At 39.4% G+C, this 25,924-nt stretch overlaps 1 protein-coding gene and 1 long non-coding RNA gene across 18 annotated transcripts in view; one reads left to right on the forward strand and one right to left on the reverse strand.

Moving 5' to 3' along the window:
- Positions 1-2,198, reverse strand: part of LOC143268312 (uncharacterized) — a 34,870-nt gene extending 32,672 nt beyond the window's left edge. Inside the window, exon 1 of the long non-coding RNA XR_013044113.1 lies at positions 2,077-2,198. This is a non-coding gene — a long non-coding RNA (uncharacterized LOC143268312). The remainder of the gene's footprint in view (positions 1-2,076) is intronic.
- Ikzf2 (IKAROS family zinc finger 2) overlaps positions 1-25,924 on the forward strand; it is a 158,663-nt gene that overhangs the window by 123,647 nt on the left and 9,092 nt on the right. For all 17 annotated transcript variants that reach the window (XM_042260178.2, XM_076550183.1, XM_076550186.1 and 14 more), the window contains 2 exons: positions 14,314-14,451; positions 20,425-20,568. In XM_042260178.2, coding sequence (XP_042116112.1) covers positions 14,314-14,451; positions 20,425-20,568 — 282 coding nt within the window. The remainder of the gene's footprint in view (positions 1-14,313; positions 14,452-20,424; positions 20,569-25,924) is intronic.

The following is a 25,924-nucleotide window of genomic DNA, read 5'->3' on the forward strand; positions in this document are numbered from 1 at the left end:
TCACAATAGAATAAATTAGCTTTTGAAGAGGACTTTCAACAAGTTATGCTCTAGTGTGATAAAATATCTACCATTGTAGCTACAAGTGCACATTTCACACAAGTCTAATGAACGTAGGAACAACCAGGCTATGACGTGTGATTGCCCTGACTCTGAGGCCTGTGCTTTCTGAATTTGTACTTCTGCTCTTCAGTCTGTTATTCACATAGCAGCCAGGGCATTCTTTTTAAAATCAGTTTAAGCTGAGTGCCTTGTCCCCCACACCCGTGGTCCCAGTTCCTTGGAACCAGGGGTATGAAGGCTCAGGAGTTCAAGGCCATTGTCACCTACCTAGCAAATTTGAGGCCAGCCTGGGCTACATGAGCTCTTGCCTCAAGAAAATAAGTAAACTTGTAAAGCAAAATTCCAATATAAGTCACATCACCTTTCTGTTCAAAATCGTTGAATGGCTTTCTGTAGTTCTGGAAGTAATGCCAAACTCCATAGGTGGCCACTGGAAATTCTGCCCCAAGTTCCTGTCTAAATTTACACTATTTTTCTACTCTCTTTGAGTTCTTCATCACCTCAGATTCTTTTTCTCCTCCCTACCTCTCCAATTTGTGTTGAGCCTAGAAGTCGCTACCTCCAGCTCGTTCCCTAGTTCTTGGGATGATGACCTCACTCTTTCCTGGAGCTTAAATGTCACCCCATGGAAAGTAGTTGCTTCCAAAGCACTCATGGGAAAGCCTCCTCCTTGGTACTCTGCACTTAGCTGCTTCTACTTCAGTTCTGAACAGCATGGGTCAGAATCTCTGGTTGCCTTGGGTCTTTATATTACTCCTCTTCTTAGTGTGAGATCAGTTATGGGCATGGCGTTTGGAACTTAATGCTAATCAAAAGCACTTGTCTGTTGAGTGTTGCATGCAGCATATTTTAGTGTCCTCACTATTTTATCTAAAAACCAAACAAAAAACACTTCCGTAGAAGGAAGTACTAATTTGTTCTAACTTTTTTTTTTTTTTTTAGCATCAGTTAATACTCTTCAAGTATGTTAAACATTTAGGGATTTAGATACCTTTCATTGTGAAATTAGATGTGGCTCATGCCTTTTACTCGGGCCTGGATATTGGCAAAGCAGATATGAGTGGTGGCCACTCCCACTTGGGAAATATTTACTATAATGTAAAGAAGTTCTAAAAGCTGTAACAATGAAATCAGATTTGTTCACTGAATATAAATTTCTTGGCTTTCTAGGTGCTAGGAATTTATCTAGACGCTTGAGATAAAATAGGTAAGAACAAGAGTTGTCCCATGAAACTTAGGTAATGAGAGAATAACAGTACACATATCAAAAAAAATTTAAGTGCATATTGACAAACTAGAGACACATAGCAAGTTGTTGATGCTCAGTAAGTGGTAACTCTTATTATGACCTAACAGTCATCACCCTCTAATTTATTATGTGATTTGCATCAACATTTTTATATGTTTTGTTTCTCATATGTATTTTTAGAAGTTTCTTTTTTTTATTTTATAATTTAATTTTACATATCAGCCACGGATTCCCCTGTCCTCCCTCCTCCTGCCCGCCTCCCCCCCTCCCCACAACCCACTCCCCATTCCCATCTCCTCCAGGGCAAGGTCTCCCCTGGGGATTCAGCTCAGTCTGGTAGATTCAGTTGAGACAGGTCCAGTCCCCTCCTCCCTTCACCCAGGCAAAGCAAAGTGTCCCTGCATAGGCCCCAGGCTCCAAACAGCCAGCTAATGCACTAAGGACAGGTCCCGGTCCCACTGCCGGGGGCCTCCTAAACAGTTCAAGTTAATTGACTGTCTCACTTATCCAGAGGGCCTGATCCAGTTGGGGGCTCCTCAGATATTGGTTCACAGTTCATGTGAATGTCGCATGCTAGATTTAACTGTTGTCTTATCTAAATTAACCTAGGATTCATAAACCATCTGTATTAGGGCTAGAATTTGAATCTACACACACACACACACACACACACACACACACACACACATACTCACTCACTCACTCACTCACTCACTTATGCATACACATACTTTACTCATAGTGACTTAAATGAAGCAATTTACCTGCTTCCAGATAAATTCTTTTTGCATCTCTGTGTTTTCCAAATGTGTTACTTCCTTGTAGTGTCAGTTCTTATTGTATTACAAAGTGAGATGAAAAAGAAGAGTTCAAGAAGAGAAATTCCGCAGGCCGTGGATTTAGCTCAGTTGCTATAGAGCTAAAGAGTTCTAGAGCCCACACAAGAAAGCTGGGCATGGTAGCATGGGCTTGTAATCTCGACATGGGGAAGCAGGAACAGGAAGTTCCCTGGAACTCATTGGCCTGTCACCTTATCCTGATCAGTGAATCCTGGGTCCCAGTGGGAGACCCTGCTTCAAAAGACAGTGGATGGCTGGCTCCTAAGGAGCAACCCCTGAGGTCATGCCCTAGTTTCTAAGTGTACATGTGCCCACACTGTGCCCACATAGAGAAAAGTAGAAAATTCATCAAAGAGAAAGTTTATATGATTGGCTTATTTATTTGTCTGAGTCTAGAAAGCTCTTAATTGGCTTCCTTCCTCGTTCCTTCAATGCATGTTTCATATCTGAATAATAATGAAAAGCATCAGAAATAGCTCCTTGTTTCATAGATTTTAATATAGCCCTTCCATGTTGTGTTATTGCTTTTTATGCCTTTGCAGTTTCTCTAGCTCTTCTTCTTACCTTCATCAGTGAAGCAATTTATGCTACCACTATGAAGAAAATGTGGGCATCCCTCTGAACTCATCGTGCTTAACAACAGTAGGGTAATTTGACAAATTATGTGTATCTATTTGAAGGAGTTGTGACATTTGGGATATCTAAACTTATCCGTTTATTACTTAAATAGTTATTCCATTGGGTAATAAGACATAATCAATACAAGAAGACATTTTACGTAATAAAAAAGAGTGTAGTAGCATAGATCTTCGAGCGCTTCACAGTGTGCATTTCGGTTCATTGTGCTTCCTAATTTAGGCATTCAGCATAGGAATCTGGGGAAAAGTTGTCACTTAAACAAAGTGATAGAAAAGTAAATGTCAAAAATTTACACTTTTCTGAAAGTAATCTTACATGAGTCTACTTTTATTAAATCATGCCCATTCTTCTTCGTAGTGGACACAAAAAAATAGTGATATGCTTTATCTTCCAAAAGTCTGTGATTTGTTTAGTTACAAAGGCCCAGCTTGGAGTTGTTTTGTCTCTCAGCTTGTATTATTGCTGTGTTCTTGTTTTTTTTTTTTTTTGTTTGTTTTGGTTTCTGTTTTTTGGTTTTGGTTTTGTTTGGTGGTGCTGAGAATTGGACCCAGGCTCTCAAGCATGCAGGACAAGTGCTCCACCTAAATCATATTGGCAGCTCAAACACCAACTATATTTTTGGTACAATTTCCCCTGGTGAAATTGTTTTTTGTAAAGTTTTAAACTGAGTTTCTGAAGTCGATGTTATTAACATTACAAATGGAAATGTTGGAAAGGTAAGAGTTTTGTTTTTAACACAGTGGCAATGTCCGCCTTGTCATCTGTCATATTCATAGTGCCTAAAAGATGCTCCATAGCACATACTGATGGGATGATAAAGGAAGCTTAGTCCCTAAATCTCATCAAGTCCTACATATGAAAAATAAAGTGCATTAATGACAGCACCCAGGGTCTGTTCATTATAAGACAATTTCCCAGAACATCTGCACAGAAAGGTCTATTTACTGGGGAAATTAATAGTTGTTAAAATAGAAAGGTATGTTTACAGTAACTGGGAGAAACATTAGGTCAAATAAATTTTATTTCTTTGCTTCCTTGTTTTGTAGAAAAAACATATCTTTTAAATCCTTTCTCACACATGCACTGTGTTGTGAATCAACCTAATTTAAATATACATACTTAAACATTTAACATTCTTCTCCCCAACTCCCATCCACACTGGTAAACTTGCTGGAGAGTAGAAAGTTATTTGTGATCACTTTTGACTGACACCTAATTATACTGACATGATTTAATAGAACAGGGATTCTCTGGGGGATAAAAGAAGCTCACTTTTCAGGTACAGACCTGCTTCTTTTATAAGATTCTAAGATGTTCTCTTCCCACTTAATCATTTTATTCAAAACCATCTGAAGTCATCAGTACTTGTAAGGATTTAGGGTTTTTGTGGGTTTTTTTGGATTTTTTTGTTTTTGGTCTTTTGGATTTTTTGAGGGGAAAGATGTGAGCATTTCTAAAACATTCTGTGTCAGAATATTTTACAGACTGTATCAGATAAAGTAAATCACAGAAGGGAAGAACAAGTTTTTTGTCCACATGAAAATAAAAATCCTCAATCTCAAAAAATGTTTCAGTTATATATTTATTACAAACGGGTCAAAGGGTGACTAGGAATGGATACAACTTTAAACCTAGGAACCAACTGGACCACAAATACCCCATTCATAGTTCATATTCATTTGTGCAGAATACTCTCTTTACCCAAAAACAATGGCTGAAGCCAAACTTCATAAAGACCTTCTCATTGAATAAATGGAGTGTGATAAACACCATTGAAACTGAGCAAGTAGATTACATTGTCTCTTGAGTGGGGAGGGGTAGATATTATTGTCTACCTCTGTAACAGAATGTCTCTTACGGGCTTCCTAAGCAACTACTTTACACTCCAATGTCCCTTACTAGTGGAAATTTTACTATTTTAATAACAACATTCTTCTGTCGGTGGCAGTGTAGGAAAATGCCTGTCTCATAGACTGCTAGGGTGAGTGTAAATTTGTAAACGCTTCTTTTAGTCTGTTATGTAGCGATAAAAGCTCAAAACCTTAAAATTGGGGCCTGGGAATATGGATCAGTGTATGAAGTGTTGGCTGTACAAGCAGGAGATTCTGAATTCAGATCTTCCACACCTACATATAAGCCTTGCTTAGAGGCAGGCGCAACCTGGAACCCCGTTAATGAGAGTGACTACAAAGATGGGCAGATCCCAGGGCTCACCGCCAGCTGCAGATGATGAAAACAGAGAGCCACAGGTTCATTGATTCTGTCTCAAATAAATAAACGAATGAATGAATAAGGTGAAGAACAATAGAGACAGACAGCAGGCATTGACCTCAGACCTCTGCCTGTATGTGCATGGACAAATGCACCTGCACATACATAAGTACCACACACAGACACATACAAATGCACAAGAAACTTAAAACTGTTCATGTGTAGAGTCCCTCCAATATAGTAAACTACTAATTCAAACAAAGTATAACTTAAGGGTAAAGACAGAAAAATTAAATTGTCATTTGTACCATGTTAGTGATAATCTTCCTTTGGGTTAATTTATAAATCTGCAAGCAACTATCAATTAAAATCATATTAAAATCTCCAAATACTTCCATTCCAGAAGTAGTCTAAATTGGATATATTCAAGGGACATGAATATGATACATAATTAATGTGCTCTTGCTGATTGTGTCTATCTTCAAAGGTGAATGTATTTTCTACATAACAGATGTGATTTTTTTGAGTTTCTTCCTATGTAGATATAGTTACAGCTACATAAAGAATAAGAAATTTATTGGTAAATATATATGTATACATTATAATTTGTTTTATACACTCACTAGAAAAACTATTGAACTGACCTATTTCAAGAAACTATAAATGGACAAGACTCGGTTTGCTATCTGCCTTCATAATACCGTATGAACTTACAGTCAACATTCCTGCTTCAAAAGCTTTTGTGGGTATTTGGCTTCCTCTTACTTTTAGGTAGGGTTAAGGGGATTCTAATACACAAGAACAGCCAGTTGTTTCTAGTCCTTATCAAGACAGACGGGGAAAACACTGTTGAACTGCAAGCCAATACAAACATTAGCTTTATTTCACTCCGTTTCCTGAATCTTCAGTTTCCTATCCATTCCTCAGGTCTGGAGTTTGTCTTTACAGCTCTAACTGATTGAGTTAGTATGTCTGTTATGATAGGATTTTTGTCTAGAAGAAAGGGATGTTAAAGGAAAGATTGGCAATAACTCTTGAAGTCGGTATAAATGCTGGCCGTATTGTCTTCTAGAATCTTCAGGGTCACAACTTACCTTCTTAGAAATACATTCATAAGAAACATTGTGCCAGTTACCTGAATCGAGTTGGTACTAAAATTTACAAAATTAGCTTGACTTCTTGGTATCGATTTGCATGTCTTCTCAGTATTTGTCAGTTAAAAATGCAACTTTTGCTTCCAAACATGATGAATGTTAGGGCTAGATTTGCCCTCCCAACTTAACCATCTAGAATACCACAAGGTCTATTAAACGACCGAACTTTGCATATAACAATAGGCAGTGTGGGACTTTGATGCCTGAGTGACAAAAAACAAAGACGTCAGATACTGTACATTGTCCCAGCTGACTTTCTGGAGGCAATGTTCATACAACATCTCAGCCAGACAACCCAACTAGAACCAGGCAGTTGACCTGAACACAAGAGGCAGAGATCGGAGCTTAGGAAGCTGTCCAGGAAGAGGTATTACATTTGCAGGTGGCCCTCTTGATCTTTTGGCTAAATGGTGATCAGTTTTCCTAATGCTGGGAAAGTAACAACCAGAAAGCAGAAGACCAAATACTTTAGAGCTTACAGAAGGTTAGGAATGCTTCATACCCACTAAGCAAAGTAGAAAGACCTTCTAATGCCACACTTTCAGTAGTGTCCTGAAAGGGTCTGACCTAGCTGTCTCAGGATGCTCTGGGACCTTCTTAGACCTTAGCAGCAAACTTCAAAAGGACCAAATTGATTCTAAGCAATGTAGCTGAATATGGGAACATGTCAACCACATTGGAAAGAAATGTAACAAAAGCTAAAACCCACTAGTACAAAATTCATAATATCCATTAAAATTTTATAGGTATGGGAGGGAAAAACATGTCCATAATTAGAATAATAATTGCATAAATCCAGATCCAGAAAATGCTGGATTTAGCAGGGAAAGTTAATAAAATCAATACAATAAATATACATTGTATGTTCAAGAATGGTGAGAAAGTATCAAGATACTAAGAATGGAAGGGCCGAGAAGGAAATGTGTGGCATTAAATGCCTGTATTAAAAACAAAGAAAATGCTCAGCTCCATCTCCACTTCCTTCCTGAACAATATAAAAAGAACAAGTTCAAACCCAATGTACATTACAAAAGGAAATAAAGACAAAGACAAAATAAGTAAAACCAAAAGGAGAGAGAAGCTGGTGAATGCACAAGCTGGTTTTATGCAGGGAACAATTTAAAGAGGGGCCGAGATCAATCAATGGTAAAGAGGGAATGCTCATCTGACCAAAGTCAGCAATGAAAATAAGATTTATGTGTAAGTCCTAGGTGCATTGGAAGCATGATGCAGAACTAGTATCAAGAATTTGATGTCAGTACATTCAATTTGGTGACATAATCTCTGCGTTTCAAGGAATTTGTCAAACCACACTCATGAAGAAACAGATACTTAGGCTAACCTTTATTCACTCGGGGAATTGAAACAGGAATTAAAAACCTTTCCAAACCAAAAGCCCCACATGATGTCACTGGTAAGTTCTTAATTATTTAAAGAAAAACAGTGGAGGGAAAGCATTGGAGATACAAACTCTTCCAGACAGAAAAGAGAGTGAAATTTTTAATAGAATTCTATGAGTTCAGCTTTACCTGTTAGCAAATCACAGATGTGACAAAAGATGAAGACTATGTAGCAGTAATGCTAGTGGATATAAAAGCAAAATTCTTTTCTTTTTCTTCTTCAAGACAGGGTTTCTCTGTGTAGCTTTGGAGCCTTTTCTGGAACTTGATCTGTAGACCAGGCTGGCCTTGAACTCACAAAGATCCGCCTGGCTCTGCCTCCCGAGTGCTGGGATTAAAGGCGTGCACCACCATCACCTGGTGTAAAAACAAAATTCTTTAATTAAAGATTCGACAAGTTGCTGGGTGGTGGTGGCGCACGCCTTTAATCCCAGCACTCGGGAGGTAGAGCAAGGCGGATCTTTGTGAGTTCAAGGCCAGCCTGGGCTACAGTGTGAGTTCCAGGAAAGGATCCAAAGCTACACAGAAAAACCTTGTCTCAAAAACAAACAAAACAAAAAAATTTAACAAGTTGAGTTTAGAAATAGAAGAAAAAGACAACATATCACACTTGAGTAGGCTTTATTATGAGACTATTTAAACATTGGTTTAACATTGCTAGTACTCCGTTAATAGAATTTTTCCAATTAACTTATCAATAAAGACCATATAATGATCTTCATAATTTCAAAAAGGAAGTTTGTCAGAATGAAATGTTCAAGCAAAATAAAAGTTTTCAGCAACAGAATAGAAGGAAATTTCTTGACATGAAAGTTAGGCATGAATAACCTTCTGCTGGTAGCATGCTGAAAGAAAAATGAAAATTAAACCTGATCATCAGGAGCAAGGCAAGAATGTCTCTCCCAGCTCCATCAACATCATCCTAAGTACAGTGGAGTAATGGGAAGGGAAGAGGATGACACAGTAGTACTACAGGGTAGAAACAGATCAGTAAAATGGCCTTAAGTAGTGATGATACAGTCGTCTTCATAGCAGTGCCAAGGAGTGTACAAAAATGTGAGAGGTATTGATTGATTTTGTTAAGTTAAAAATTCAAATCCAATATGAATTAGCCAAGTTCATGTTTTCTAAAAGCTAATTATTTTAAAAGATAAAAGTTCTTTAACATGTACAAAAAGCTGTTTTGATATATGTGTGCATTGTTGAATCACTAAGTATAAGCTGTTTATCATTGCTCAAAAGTCTAAGATTTTTTTTTTCTGGTTAGAACACTTAAGAGCTACACTCTGAGCAGTTTTCAAGAGTATATTCAAGTGTAGCCATCACGTGATACAGTCGATCTTCTGAGCTTACTCCTCCTACTTTACTGCAGTTTTGTACAGTTTAACAAATGTTTCTCTAACACCCCAGCCCACCCAGCACCCCAGCAATGCTTCAGTGTAAATGAAATAATGCAGCTGTCTGCTTAACATACTGAGAAGAAATCAGGTGTTTTCATACATGTCGTAGGAATGGACAATTGGCAATTTGAATTTAGAATGGGTTGCCGCGTATTATAGCATCCAACATTTATGAAATACTTGAAGATAAATTTAAGTAAACATGCATAAGAAGGGGCACTTAATTCTGAAGCATGTCGACTAACGAAATGGTTCAGTGACTAAGAGCATTTGCTCTTCTGTAGAAGATGTGAGTTTGGGTCCCAGGACCCACATCAGGCAGCTTACAACCATCTGTCCTCCAGTTGCCTAGGATCCAACATCCTTTTCACACCACGCACGCGCACACGCACGCACGCACAATCCAAGTAAACAAGGAGATAGAGTATGATGATGTTTGGAAACATCTACTGCTACGATATGAATTGGTGGGAAATGGAACAATGTCTCAGAGGTTAAGAGCACAGTCATCGCTCTTCTAGAGGATCTGGGTTTCATCCCCAGCACCCACACAGTGGTTCACAACCTTGTATAACATCTCTTCTAGTCTCTGTGGGCTCCAGAAGTGGTGCATAGATGTACCTACAGGCAAAACACCCAAGCACATAGACATGAAGTAAAAGAGAACATTGTCAAAGGACACTAATTCTCCTGAAGTTAAGCCTGTCCTTTCCCATGAGATCTCAGTCAGCATCCAGGCAGGCTTTTTCCTTTTTGTTTGTTTGTTTGTTTGCTGTTATAAACATTGGCAAACTTATGGATATTTTTTTTTTTTGGGAAATAAAAAAAGACCTCAGTTTTTCAGAGAATTTTGAGAAAGCAAGGTTGGGTGAATTACTTAAAGACTGACTCTATTGGTAAGTCTTGATTTGCTGATTTATGGATAGAGATAATAGAATGGAATAGAGTCTAGAAATGTACTATAAGTAAGTAGTCAGTTGATTATCTTAGTCACAATGGATATTATTTTCTGTAAGCGACAGGACACAATCGATATCCCTATTTTTAAAAAGAGTGCTATTAACATACATATGTAAATGTTAAGAGTCACAGAGTAGCTGCCTCTTTAGTAACATGTATATAGCTATATGTTTACATGCTGTTTATAAATATTATATATGATGGACACACATTTATTAAGAGCAGAAGAGCATGCATCTAAACTCTAGATTAAAGACACGCTATTCGTATTTCAGACACTCCACAACATCAAATACAAACATCTTAAGAGCTTTGCAATGAACAGGCTACATATAAAACCACATCTGTATCAAGTATTTTAAAAGAAACTACAGATTGCTGGTTCAATCGAACAAAGCCTTTGAATTGTAAAGGGAAAATTATTTTATTTCCAACCTGAAAATCCTGTACTAAAGAGAGGGAGAGAAACACATTAGATTTAGGCAATCAGAGAGGCCAGTCATAGAGAAACAGTGGGCAGTACTAAGACTGCAATTATACAGTAAGCCAAAAGCACCATAGGTTCTGGCGAGTTTGGAGTCCACCTGGCTGTGGGAAGCCAAGAAGGGAGGGGGAGGCATGTCAAAGACCTGAGAATGGGTTGGGATTGCAATGTTTAGAACTATTCTTACTAGGTGTGAGACATCTGTAGTTGGAGAAGGAGCCCTGGGCACAGTTCCACAAAGATGAGTGAAAGATAAAAATGCAGTTTTTAAATAGGAAAACTTGAAAACTGTACAAGAACTGAAATGGAATTGAATCCTGCCATAGAATAGTATACTATGATTAATATCTCCATTAATAATGGACATTTCCATTTTATAGCATTAATTTGAAATTGTCTTGTAACATGAAATCAAAGGAGGCCTGAGAGGATGTTTATAGATGCTGAATCCTTACCAAAAGGCAATGTATCATCTCTAACACTGTTGGACAAAGAAAAATATGTACATTGTTTACTAGGATATAATCATGAGACGTTGGAAAACGTTGCTATGGAAATTATGATTAGATTATGAGGGACAGACAGGAAAGGCTTAATGTATTTCATTTCCGTGATTTTAGTTTTCTTTACAAATGGGTGTGTTTAGCTGGTAAAAATAAAAATAATCATTAAATTAAAAAGAAAATAAACATGCTGGAGAGATGATGACTCAGTGGTTCAGAGCACTTGCTGTTCATCCAGAGGACGCAAGTTTAGTTCCCAGCACTCACGTGGTGGCTCACAATCACCACCTGTAAGAGATGTTCCTACCTCAGACCTATCTTCCTGTTCCATCATCTCATACTAAAGATTCCATATGTTATACTACTTTCTACCCCCCACCATTCTTTTACACTGCAGAATCTGTCCCAATCTATAGTATATTGCTAGCAAATGGAGTCCCTGTCCTTCCAGACACGTGGGAACCATGATGTTTTGTTCTACATGGTGTCAGTTTCAGCATTGTATTGGTACCTGCTGTTCCTTTCGATAAATATATATTCAATAAATGAGAGCAGGAAAAGAAAGGGTAGAATATTTCCAGAGCAACTTTCTTTGAGATAGAACAGTACTCTAGTAAGACTTTGCAGAATCCAGAATGTCACCCAATATTGCTTTAAAGTGGAGATGAAGAGGTGATGAAATTGAGTTTATGCTTCTAAAACTCAATTTTAAAAGTTAATTACTGACATCCTTATTGATCTCACTGGACACAGGATGAGATGAAGAGGGAGGGCTAGCATGTTGGAAAATGACTCAATGACAAAAATGGAAGAAGAATGAAAGCACATTAAATAGGTTCCAAAAAAGAGGGGGGCTAGGAAATGAGCCGGCATCAGTTAAAAAGTTGTGACAGTTGATGTTGGGTGTCACCTCGACAGTATAGAGAAGGACTAAGAACGTCGTGAGGGGTCATCTAGAATAGGTCAGCCTCCAGCATGGCCTTCGGGGTTAGATTAACTAGGTTATATTAACTAGGTTATAATAACTGGGGGGGGGGGACCCACCCTAAAATTTGGTAGTACCACTCCTGGGGCTTGGGCACATAAAAAGGAGAAAAAATGGTGAAGAACCCTGTTCATGGCTCTCTGCTTCCTGGTTGTGGGGCTGTGTGACCTCCCGCCACTTTACCTTCCCAGACAGGCTGCACTGTAAACCGAAATAAACTCCTTCTTCTCCTGAATTGCCTCTGTCAGGGCATTTCATTACAGCAACAGTGTGTGTGTGTGTGTGTGTGTGTGTGTGTGTGTGTGTGTGTGTGTGTGTTTGTATACTAATATATAAATATGTTACTATATCCAGTAAACTGGGGAGTTACAGAGGTTAGACGTCAAGAGCAGTAGCATATATCCATATTTCCGTTAGGTTGACGTGGTATAAAGGATGCTTAAAGTAACATGGAGAAAATATGTTAAAATAAACAGGACACAGGTATCACAGGATCCAGTACAATAAAGCCAACACCAGGGTTGGTGGGAGATGACCGAACTGTTTCACGGTGGACTAGGCTTGCAATGTGAAGTGTGTGCTGAGTATTTATTAGTTAGTAGACTTACTCGATGAATGTCATCATTGTTTCTACAGTAAGAGAAAATGAGCGAGCCGTTAGGTAGTGTCGCATCTTGCGGCACACTTACCTGTAGAAACATATTATTTAAACTGTTTTCGTCGAAAAGTATTTTCTTATGTTTTAATGCTCCCATGGAAGACTATGTTCTACCCATGTATTAACATCTACTTTCCAGAAGTAGAACAATGAATACCTGGTTTTCAAAAATAGATATTATCCCCCAGTATTTTAAAATGGCTCATCATGCCTTAGATCACTTTTGTTTAAAATGATTTATAAAATTTACATTATGAAATAATTGATTGTAATGCGTGTGTGCATCAAATAGGATCCACAATTTGGGCTTGATTTTTTTTTTTTTTTTTTTTGTTTTTGTTTTTTGGTTTTTGGTTTTTGGTTTTTTCGAGACAGGGTTTCTCTGTGTAGCTTTGTGCCTTTCCTGGAACTCACTTGGTAGACCAGGCTGGCCTCGAACTCACAGAGATCCGCCTGTCTCTGCTTCCCGAGTGCTGGGATTAAAGGCGTGCGCCACCACCGCCCAGCGGGCTTGATTTGTGTTGGGTTTTGTCGTTGTTGTTGCTGTTGCTGTTGTTTCTGAATGCGAAGGTTAGGCAGCCTTGAGTGCTTCTGCTCGTGACAACTCCACAGTTCCTGTGTCCTCACGGGGGTTGTAAGGTAGCCGGCAGTGGGTTGTTACTATGAAAAGGTAGACTGCTGTTTCTTCACTAGGCAAGACTGAATGATTCCCCGGGAGTCCGATGAGATTAACTGGCTTGATTCACACTGTCCTTCAGGGCTGAGGGCCCTGGTGTTGACCACTTACTGGTGTCTGTTGTTCTGGACCCATGTCAAGCCAAGAACCAAAGCGCTCCCAGACAGCCTTGTGGATGAACCTGTCCCCAAATATTCCTCAGTCCATACATGTTTTTTTTTTTCCCTAAGATGTTTTTCAAAGTTGTTCGCCATAAACATCACATACATGTCTTAGTGGCTCCTTAACTATTAGGAGAAATTCCCTTCCATAATGTGAGATGCTTTGGAAGGCACCGTTACCATGGCAACTAAATAGTTAGGGCTCCAGTGGTTCTCCTTAATAGTCCCAGTTTGTTCATAGCACCTCAGAAGGTAATTCTTGGTATTACAGAGGCAGGATCTGCACAGAAGAACATACCCACTTGTTGCTAAGCTCTGGTGTGTGAACAGTTACTAACCAGTGCAGAGAGAAAGAGAGAGAGAGAGACCCTCCCTAGTTATATCTATAATTTTTTTTCAACGCTTGAATTCTTTTTAATTTTCTTGGTACCCATGAATAATCCCTTTTTATTTAAACAGTGACATTTCAAGCTGTTGCATTTTTAGTTTTTCTTCAGAAAAATTCTCAGCTCTTACTAAAACTCATACACACACACACACACACACACACACACACACTTACTGTGTGTATATATGCAAGATAGCCCTCATCTGACTTTTTAATGAGTGAAACCTGGCATAACTGGGTAAAGGTTAATGTGTGTTATAGTCACATAATGTAAAATTTGGTCATCAGCCACCGAGGACGGGAATACAGAGAACACAGTCAGAACACGAGTTGATTCAGTGTTTCCCCTACTCCTGAACGCAAGATCTTCCTATCTTCTTGCCATCTTTCGCTTTGGTAGACAATTTATTGTTTTCGCCTAAACTGGAGTGTGGAGGAGGAAGAGACTGTCTGAAGAGCATATAAATGTCTCTTCCAAACTAGGAGAGACTAGCTGTTCATTTGCTGAGGTGAGGAGCACGCTAACCCTGACTCTCTTCACAGTGGGCAAGCCTCACAAGTGTAACTACTGTGGACGAAGCTACAAGCAGCGCAGCTCACTGGAGGAACACAAGGAACGCTGTCACAACTATCTCCAGAATGTCAGCATGGAGGCTGCTGGGCAGGTCATGAGTCACCATGGTGGGTAAAAATGCATTTGTGCTTTTTGTTCCTTCCTATTCTGCTGTGTACAGTCCCTCTCGTGGGTTAGAGCATTCTGTCATCTCCTTCCTGTAGTTCTCGGCCACCTCTACTTTGTACGGAATTGTCTTCCTCAGCAGTTGACGTGAGCTGTTTTGGAACACACTCCAAACAAGATTCTCGAGTTCCCGTGGCACTCCCAAATCAGTTCTGATAGCATGTGTTTGAATTAACACAGTAATGACAGCCAGCATTAGAGCTACATTAGAAATGCCACAGGGAAGTACTGTTTAGTCTTCTCTTGTGTTTCTCCATTGAAATGGCTCCACATAAGTCTCAGTTCCCTGCATGAATGCACAGGGTGTTAACATAATAACTCCTCTCAGAGGTGCGCAATCAACTTGAGATCGCGTGCCTCGGAATTTATTTGAGGAATTAGTGATTTGACATTATACATATGCAAGAGACAACCCAGACCCAAATTTGTCTCCACTTCGTCCCCCTAAAACACATTCTGTCAGAAAAACATCTCGATCCTAACGATACACTGTGGCAGTGTGGAAGGTGGTCCCGATGGTTAATTCAGCTAATCAGTCTTACAAAGAACAGTAATGAATTTGAGTTCTTCAAATTCTTAATGTCTCTCTTATCTTATCACTTATACCAAATATTTCATACAAATAAAAACAGAAGTTCTACCTTATTGGTATTTTAGTGTTTTATTTTAAAACGACTGCCTAATATTAGATGGTATAATTTGTCTACGTCACTTTAGAAATATTAATATTCATTGACTTAGATATAGACAAATCAAAGATCATTTATCAAATTTTTTACTTTGTTTTTTATATACACAATATGCAGTGGAAGCATGCTTATTACACAATTAATGGTTTTGTGGTTTTAATTTGTTTTTTTCCCTCACAATTGTAAACATATTTTTATTTTACATAGAGCCCTTACATAAAGAATGATTCTGTCCACTAAATATGTGAGGGAGGCTAGCACAGGACCCAGAATGTGGAGGTTATATAACTGTGGGCCTTGGAGTTTGACAAATCTGGACTGACTATGTGGTGTGTGAATGTGTTGGTCCTAGGTATGCTGTGATAATCAAATGTAATAGGTTATATAATAAATGTCTCTCAAGTGATTATTTTGCTATTAGACTTTAGGGCATTAATACTAAGAACCAGTAAATAGGCCATTCTCTTTAATGTTATAACATTGCTGGTTGTATTTGCCTGCTCAGAACATTGCTTTGTTCTAACTCAGTGGCTGGTTCTCAACCTTCCTAATGCTACAACCCTTTAATACAGTTCCTTGTGTTGTGCTGACCCCCACCCTAAAATTACTTTTGTTACTACTTCATGACTGTAATTTTGCTGCTTTTATGAATCATAATGTAAATATTTTTTGAGAGGTTTGCTTGAGAACCACTGTTCTAAATTTTTAGTTTGGGGGCAGACTGGAGGCAGAGAGGACTGAAGTCCATTTAGCAGCGTGCAGAAGCTCTCTAGAGATGCTCCATAATGTCCTTATTAGTTTTTTTATGTGATGCTCTCCCATTGCAGTTCTGGCCTTTGATTGGAGGACGTACGCAAATTCTATTAAGTTATTTTTACCTTCATTTGTTTACAGAACTCTGAATTACATTTCTACCCAAATAAAAGCCAGAGTTTTTCATAACTGTATCTTCTTGTAGAGAAGATATAAATACACAATGCTGTACACCATGGAGCTTTCCTAGAATTTGTGTCATATGTTGTGTAGCGCCAGCGATGGGTCTTCTGAGCAGCTGGGGCTTTGGTGTTGTCCCATTTCCCAGACTGTTTAGTCCTTCTCAAGTAGAGGCTCTTGTGATGACCCTAAAACACAATAGGGATGAGCTAGAAAGAGACACTGCGGCCAGCGGGGCCAGGCTGGGGAGGAGTAACGTGATGACGGGTTTTGATGTTATAGACTTTAACATTTGTTCTTACATATTAGCTAGTGCTTCAACCATGCTCACTACATGCTTAACACCACTCCTGCTGTGCTTTTCTGGCTTCGTAGGAATATTCTGAGAGCACTGTAAGTCTCCTTTCCCTTCCGTGAACATATTTAATAGGGAACGGTATTGAGTGTATGAGGAAGCCAGTGAGAGATACCCTCGCAGGGAAAGCATTGGTGGGATGCCACTACAATTGTTAATTGTCTCATATACATAGCTTGTTTTGCATCTCAGAAATTCGTACTTATTCCTCCCCTCTCTCCCTGTCCTATTACCTGTTTCCCCCTTTCTGTTAGTAGTGTGAGGGGAGGTTTTGTTTTGTTTTGTTGTTTTTTGGTTTTTGGTTTTTTATCAGTATAGCTGCCATCAACTCCATGGCTTGCATAGTTACTTTTCCTAGCCTCTCTTTTCCAAAACTTGTTTGTCCCCACATGGGCTCTTCATGGGAAGATGGGTCTGAAGAAAAAGAGGTATTCTTCCACTTCATCAAGAAAAGACCATCAAAGACTTGCTATGGAACATTCTGGAAATAGAAAGATCACAGGTCACACTTTGTATACCTTTATTGTATTAGCGAGCAACCCAGGTTAAACATAACAAAATGAACTGAAGCAAACGCCTCAGTAACGATGTCTGTGAAGATCACAGACACCTAGCTGGTGGAGAAGTTGAGGGAGGCTTTGAACATGCATAGCAGCAGATCTGCGAATGAGATGAGAGATGAGAGAAAGTCCATATACCTGACAGCTGACAGACTGTATACTCCATGCAGAGATGAGGGGTGCAAGCATCAAAGGCCATTAGCAGATAATTCAAGTTCAATGAGAGAGTGACAGAAAGCAAGGCTGAAGCAACAGGGTGGGAGGAAAAAGCACTGTGTGCTGCTCCAGCCTGTGGATGCCATGGTTCAAGTGAGGGGAGGCCACTGGGTGATAGATATCAGTGCCATCACCAATGCAGAGCAAGGGTTGATGTCTTCCTGGGTCAGTGGATAGTGTGAGCAGACTGGGCACCATGATGCCAAGGAAAAGATGAAAAGGCAGTGCCAGGACAAGGGAGTAGGGTAGAGCACTGAAGGCATATTTAAGAAGAAAAATCAAGTGCTCTTATAAATACCAGTTGAATTGGAGGAAAAGGAAGTCTTCCTAGAATTTGAAATTGGATGATATTTTTGGTTAAAAGAAGCAATATTGGGAATACTCAAGTGGACCTGCTTTTATAGTTTATTTGTGTGATGAAATATGATCTGAAAAGATAGACTTTTGTCCTCCCTATTACTTCACATAAAGTTGAAAAAGATGTTGAGTTATGGAGTTTGCTCCGACAAATGAAGCTATTATCGTATGTATCTAGACCTTTGGTCTAGATAAATGTCTTGTCATGTAATTAATACAACTGAGACATGAACTATCTAGAAAATTTGTTTTGACTTCTACACAGTATAGATCCAGAAACAATAAGTTAAGTTGCACTCACATTTATGAAAGCAAGTACCTCAGATTATATAATCAAGAGAAAAAGTGTCAGGTCTTTTCACATGAACGTACAAGGCTGTCAAGCTGCTTTATATGATGTCAATTTTCAAAATCTGTCCACAAAAAAATTATAGCATATTCCAGGCATTCCCTAAAACCAGATCTCCCAGGATTAGCATTCTGACCTACCAGTGATGCACAGAAAAAAAATGACTTCAAATCTTAGTATATTTGATTCCCTATCTGTAAAAAAAAAACAAAAAAAAAACCCTACTTCCTGGGGCACTTGAAAGTGTTGTGTAGATGATTAAATGTAAAGCCTTGAAGTATTACTTATTACCAACTTTCTGTCCATCATGATTGCCAATGGGGCAGAAAGGTCGTCTTTTGGTGTGAGAGGCTGTTGTGAGGTAGAAAACAGAACAAACTCTGTTGTAGTCATTGTTTTCAGTTCACATGCACTTCATTGAACTTGAGAGAAGTCATCTGAGTTGAAATGGATGTGGTGTGGGACAGTCCCCACCCAGGTTTCATTTTGAGTGTTAGGTGTGTGCAAATATGAAAATTCAGTGTAAAACCTAAAGCAAAACTGCCACACTTTAGGCTACTCATTTCAGAACCAATTAGCATATTCAATTTGTGGGGCAACCCCGCCGACTGCCTTTACTGCTTTTTTGGCAAATTTCACAACAATTTTTTTTTTTTTTTTTGCCTGCCAATATTTTTCATTTGGTGTCTAGGCCTGTGATGTGTTTCTTCTTTGGTTCACACGTGGACTACATTGCCGTTCTGTAGCTTGTTTTTGTTTTGGGAATAGACTCTTGGTATGAATCCCAGGCTAACCTCCAACTTAACGGCAATTCTCCTGCCTCAGCTTCCCAAGTGTTGGGTTTACAGGCATGAGCCACCATGTCCAGCATGTAATTATTTTGTTAAGGTAGTAAGTGCTTATGAATTTACTGCTGAAAACACAAGTCATAATCTACATCCCAGGGCATGTTTCCTCAGTACACCAATGCCATTATTTTAGCCTCCTGCCTCCTGGCTCCCTTAGCTGAGTTCTGTAGTCATCTTGGCCTTTTTTTTTAATCCTTTGGTTTAAAATACTGTGATTTTTCTTCCAAGTTATTTTTACAGTTGTTAAGAGATCACATGCTATCTTATGTAATGTTTTGGGAGAAATTTTCCTCTCAATAATATCATAAACAGTATCAGTGTTTAATGCCCGTATTTCTAATTCTCACCTTGCCTTTATTCTTCCAAGCTGACGTGCAGCAGTTAGAGAATTCCTATTATTCAGAGCCAGAGGGTGCCTTATTAAATGTAGATTAAAGTTTAACTTCTTCTGATCAAGCCACTAGGTTACCCAAACATTGATTGTTGATTTCTTTAAAAATGGCTGAGCGAAGAAACCTTTTTGATGATCTTTTTCATTTCAAGATCAGCAACAGGTATTGATAATCAATAAGTCATGTGAAATGTACTTCACCTTTGCTATAAAATTTTTACTGTTCGTCAGCAGGATCCCCCTGGTAGATTAGAACGCATTGGGCTTCACACAGTAGGTCCATCCTTTACAAATAAAAGGCTCTAGGTGAATCACTTTACAGTGTATGCTGAATGAGAAAAGAACACCTAAGGGATGGAACTTTCTGCTCTTTCCTCTGAGCACTAACGTTAATCACCCGATCTGATCTGTGTGGAACGTTATTGCCCTTTTCTTAGTTAAACATCCTGGACAGGATTCTTACTGAAAAGCAACTTTTATGAATCACTTGGCTATCCTCGTAATGTCCATATTGAAGCCAACAGCAGTTGAGACAGGCATGATGAGTGGAACCCATCCAATGATGTAGGGCAGTAGTAGTTCAGCGAGCCAGTGTGACTGTGGAAATGGACTCCTGTATCCTCCGGAAGGGCCGTTTTCAGAAATAACCTGCAATCTTAAAGCTCGTACGGTTTACTGTGTACAGACAAGTGCAGAACCCGACCTCCTGCATGAAGGATCATGTGCGGGTGGTTTGCTGCCAAGAAGGGCTAGCACCTCATCAAATAGAAAATCATCGGCCTCAGGAAAGCATGTGGGGGAAGAGCCACCAAATACCCTGCTGCTGCTAAGCCTGTCTCCAAAACAAGGTGACATATGTAAATTACTTTAGAAAAATAAAGTCGAAAAGTCTTGATAATAGTGCAGTCTAAAGTATTATCAATTTTGATCTACACTAAACAGACTTCAGAGGAATAAAATGAGAAAAAAAAATCAGATGAACATGTTGATCACCAGTAGTGGCAATAGTTTATATCACTGATCTGGGAGATAGTCATAAAAATAAACTGTGTGTGTGTGTAATATTAAAGCATAGTCTTTAATACTGTGCGTTTTACTTCCTTTTATTTGAGCAGACAAACTTATCTTGTATAACATGTATTAAGATAGCATACTTATCTGTATCTCTCAAATGTTGGCGAAATCACCAGACTGCCTTTGTATATGGTTTTATGTAGTACCGCCTATGGAAGATTGTAAGGAACAAGAGCCTATTATGGACAACAATATTTCTCTGGTGCCTTTTGAGAGACCTGCTGTCATAGAGAAGCTCACGGCAAATATGGGAAAGCGCAAAAGCTCCACTCCACAGAAGTTTGTGGGTAAGCAGCACAGATGGATGATGCCATACCTGGTAACTGTGACGGAAAAAACAAAACAACAAAACATGATGCCATGTGTTAGACCTACGAGTGGTGTGTTCCGTGATATGAGAAAATATCCATGTCCTTGCTCCATCATTCTCTCCCACTCTATAACACACCACACACACACACACACACACACACACACACACACACACACACACACACAGCCTTAGGCACATGACAAAGGATTAAAGGATATTGACTAGATAGTAAGCACCATGTCAACATGCAATGATATATAAAGTGAGATTATACGGTAAAGCGAACATGTTATTTTAATTCGTACTGAATCAGAAATGAGATCTAAAGTACCGCTCACATGTGTGGTATCTTTTCATTTCTATTAGTGTCAGCTCTTTTGGCTGTTTAGTTTCTGATATTAATTCTCTGCGTATTTGATCTAGAATTAAAAGACACTTTAAGTGTTCCCCAACTTTGTCTTCAAAAAATAATGTAGCAGTGTCCATCTAAAATGTTTCTTACGTGGGTCTGTACCGTGTGTTTTGATCCTCATTTTTCATCCAGCCTATGATTTTTTGATCTGAAAAGATGAAGAATCATGTGTGTAGACTTCACCTTTCATTTCCAAGTATTTAGCTGTTCTCTGGTCTGTCCAGTGTTGGCTGGCATCACTCTTCATCTATGCTGTGTGTTCTAGGCCATCTCTGAGGACAGAGGGTCTTGCCCTTTTTAAAGGATGTATGAATTAGAGAGTTTCAGTAGAAAGAATTCTTAAAGAACCATCATTTCTCATATATGTAATATCTCTTTTCTGATAGTGATATGATTAAAGAAGAGGTAAAACTATTAAAACAGGTTCTCACATTCTATCACCAGAGAACTTGGTAGGATACCCTTACTAAGCAGTGGCGGCTAAAAACTAGCCTTTTCCTTGGTTATTCAAGGAAGCTATGAGAATTCTGTTGCTCCAGTAAAACCTTTGGAAGGCTTCTTTTGAATTTGAAGTAGAGAACTAGCAAATCACTTGTCACAGTAAGACTAACTGAAGGGATTTAGTGAGCACCTATAAGGCAGGCTAAAGGATGAGCCCAAGAGCTATGCTTTATATGAAGTTCAACACCCTAGATTGTGCTCAGTGACCCAGGGTGGCAGCTTTCCTTCCTGTTCCTTTTTTTTTTTTTTTGTTTTGTTTTGTTTTGTTTTGTTTTGTTTTGTTTTCTTGGTTTTTCGAGACAGGGTTTCTCTGTGTAGTTTTGGTGCCTGTCCTGGATCTCACTCTGTAGACCAGGCTGGCCTCGAACTCACAGAGATCCGCCTTGCTCTGCCTCCCGAGTGCTGGGATTAAAGGCGTGTGCCACCACCGCCCAGCCTTCCGGTTCCTTTTTAAAGGTGTCTGTGAACAGAAGAGAGGTGGCAGTTCATTTATTTATTTTGTCTTACGTTTTATTTAGTTTTTATGTAGGTACTTTTTTTAGACCATGTCTCACTCTTAACTGCACTCAAGTTCACAGCAATCCCTCTGCCTCTGCCTGCTATGTGCTAGTGTTGCAAGCATGAGATACCATGTCTAGCTCTTCATTTAGTTTAAAAAACGATTAGTTTGTGAGATAAATATTCAATTCTAACTGACTGCTAATGTAGTCGGAAAGTACAGTTTACTATTATTTCTAACTTCCGAATTTATTCCATCACAGTTTGTGTTCCCCTTGACTCAGAAATACGACCTTCTTCTGTTTGTTTTGTTTTGTTTTGTTTTGTTTTTTTTGAGACAGGATTTCTTTTAGCCCTTTGCTACCTGGAACTTGCTGTGTAGATCAGGTTGGCCTTGAACTCAGAGATTCCCCTTCCTCTGCCTTCCAAGTGCTGGGATTCCTCAAAAGAGGATTTTATAAAACTACAATGTTATAAAAAATATTTTTTAATACATATTTTAAAAATTATATTTTTTATTTAAACTTGATTTTTCTTAATTTGGAATACATTCTGGTAATATACAGCAAACAGTAGCTACATCAGTTGAGTAACTCTTTCTATGATTTCTCTTAAAATGGAAATTTTCATCATTTCAAACTTAGCCGGACCCCTCTTCACCTGCCCCTCAGTTAAACCCGGCTGTTTGACCTACTGCATTCTCCAGGCAGGGATTCCTGAAGTTATGCTTGTCTGTCTGTCTCTTCTACCCTTCTTTATGCAGCTTAGATTTCATGCTTCATCCCTTTTACGACTGTCCTGCCAGCAGTATTCTTGACTCTCTTGCCTGGTTGTCCTACTTCTCCCAGTGACATCTCACTGCCCCATGAGTCAGACTCAACATCCTTTCCACACTCTGTCTGAGCTACCAGTAAGTGGTTCTGGTGAAGTTCCTACAGCCTTGTGAATGACTGCCACCACAGGTAAATGTGTAATTGAACTGAAATACCAGACTGCCCAACCAAAGCACGGGGTGACATTGCTTTAATATATCCCTGGATAGCCTTCTCTCCCACTCTCCATCAGGGCCATTTTCCACATGGCTCTACTCTCTACACACTTGGTATGTCTGTCCTTGGAGATCTTCTATCTATAGTCTTGGGGAGCAAATGAGATGATTTCACTATTCTATCTCCAGTGCCGTAGGGCTGTAGGCATCCATGTAAATACTTCACGTCTTTCCCCTCTTACAGTGGAAGAAGCATCCCTCTTTCTGATTCAGATTACTTCCTGGGGTTTGTGCTCCTGAATTCTCTGTCCTGTCCTCACACTGCTTCTATCTTTCTCCCTTTCCTATCTGCACTTCATGAGAAATTCTGATAAGTTCCACCACAACCTCTGCTCGGCCCCCAGGCTCCATCTGTATACTAGAACCTGCTTTCTCCTCTCCAAAGGTGGAATTCCCAGTGCCTCCTTCCCATGCTTTCCTTCCTTCTACTCATTTTCCAGTGCATGCAACCTCAACCTGGCTTTCTAGTTTAGGCTACCCTGAAAGTATTCTCTTGGAGGCTACAACCTATTTGCATGATTCTGAGCCCAGTGAGCCCTTTTTAGACAGTGTCCTACACAGACATCCTAAAGAGCATCTGCCACTATTGGAATCTTAAATTCTTCTGAAAAACACTCTTCCCTTGGTTTCTATAACATTTCTCTCTCTCCTTTTCTTCCAGCTTCTCTGTTTCTCCTCACAAAACTGTACACTTGTATAGAATTCTGAAGAGTACCCCACCAGATCTTGGGAGTGAGAACATAATTGCCCCATGGAAGACCTATTCTTGTTTCTTTGCATTTTCACAATATCTATCTCTCTCTCTCTCTCTCTCTCTCTCTCTCTCTCTCTCTCTCTCTCTCTCTCTCTCTCTCACACACACACACACACACACACACACACACACACACACATTCATAAGTACCCCTACCTGTCCATACAAGTTCCACAGAGACAATCAGATGCTTTCTAAGGATTGGCCTAGGCACATGCTTCCCAGTAGCAAAGGAGGTACAGACCTGGAAAGACACTCAGAAACTGCTATTGGAGAATGTCTGGGGTCCTTGTACAGAAAAAAGTGAAGCCTGCATTCTCTGGCATTATAAAATCCTCATTCTATGAGGAGCAGGGCCAGAGGCCTTCTAGATACGCTCTGAAGTGTAAGAATCCAGCTTGGCTCTGTCTGTTGACTTAAAAGAATTTTCCAAACACTCTTCTTGACCTTTTCTTCAGTTTACCCTTGGCAGAGTGATGCTATCAGCTGCCATGCTTCTAGAGTTGCCCTCTATCACCCGAGGCCGTTCTGTATCTTACACCCAGATACCTCCTCTGAGGACTTACCAGATATACCTGTTACACGTATTGATCCGCAAACCGAAGCGATTCCTTTTTCTGTCTTGCTGTCATCCACTCCATTTTCCAAGACTGAACTACAGTTTCCAAGACTGGAAACTCAGCTTCACGCTTCCCTTTCATATGATCTCTGTCTAGATAAACACTAAGGCCTAGTAACAGTATTCGGGAAATCGCTGTCCATTCCATGAACCCTTCCCCGTTGGTAGCGCCGCTACACTTCTCCAACCTCACTGCAGCAACATTGGGAATCCTCTTGTTGAAGGAGCATCATATCAGGCCATGTTCCCTATTTAAATACTGCAAGCCGCAGTGCTCTCGGGATAAAATCCCTCCCTCTCCTGCTGTGTGTTTTCTGACTCGTTTTAGTCATCTGTTTCCACTTTCAGCCATGTTGAAATGTAATTGCTTATTTCTAAGTCATCTCCTCATACTTCTAAGCCTTTCTGCCTGCAACTCCTCCACCTCCATGCTTTACTAACCAGTGTCTGCTCTCCAATTCTCCCCCTGAGGTCTTTCCAGAAGGCTTCCTTTACTCTTCTTATACAAGTTAGATCTACCTCTTATTTGAGCATAAAATACAGTCTAAGCGCTCCATCTCTAAATTCTAAGCTCTTTGAGAGCATGGGTCAGATTTATTTAGCTTAACTTTGAAATTCTTTAAAGTTTAATATCATTTTGTTGTTTGTTTTTGCTTTTTGGTTGGTTTGTTGTTGTTGTTGTTGTTTTGTTTTGTTTTGTTTTGTTTTTCTGAAACAGGGTTTCTTTATGCCCTGGCTGTTTTGGAATTCTGTAGAGCCATAGTCTAGACCAGGCTGGCCTTGAACTCAGTGATCCCTCTGCTTCTGTCTCCTAAATGCTGGGATTAATGGTGTCTGCCACCACACCTGGCTCAATATCTTAAATTGGATGTCAGGAGGTGATTTTTTTTCTTCAGTTGTTTTTATTACTCCATCATTACCTCAATCAACTTTTAGGCTAGTTCTTTTAGTTTAGTTTTGTTTTGTTTTTTTGATATAGGGTTTGATGAAGGTTTCTGTCTGTAGGCTTGGCCAGCCTGGAACTCACTCTGTAGACCAGGCTGGCCTCAAATTTAGCAATCTACCTGCCTCTGTCTCCCAAGAGCTGGGATTAAAAGTGTGAGCCACCACCTCTTGGCAAGGCTATTTCTTCAAATCTGAAATAATACTAATGTTTTAATGCTGCCACTTCTAGCATTATGTGAATCTATCATCACTACAGATTAGGCCTTTACACACAACATACTATAACATACAACCACATACTATTTTAAGAAGCTTTATCTGTTAGTTTTCCTTCTCAAAGTAACTAGATGAGCACTGCATGTTTTTAATGGCAGAACTGTTAAAAGGTGAACTACTCTGCCAAATAGGAATATTGCTTTTTTTTCTATTTGAAGCCCCCAAACTGCTTTATGGTTAATATTCAGACCTTGTATTGAAATACAATTACTGGGGAAGATTTTAATTTTTTTTCAAGACAAGGTTTCTCTATGTCGTTTTGGTGCCTGTCCTGAAT

The sequence above is a fragment of the Peromyscus maniculatus genome, chromosome 13 (assembly GCF_049852395.1).
Source record: "Peromyscus maniculatus bairdii isolate BWxNUB_F1_BW_parent chromosome 13, HU_Pman_BW_mat_3.1, whole genome shotgun sequence".
Taxonomy (NCBI): Eukaryota; Metazoa; Chordata; class Mammalia; order Rodentia; family Cricetidae; genus Peromyscus; species Peromyscus maniculatus.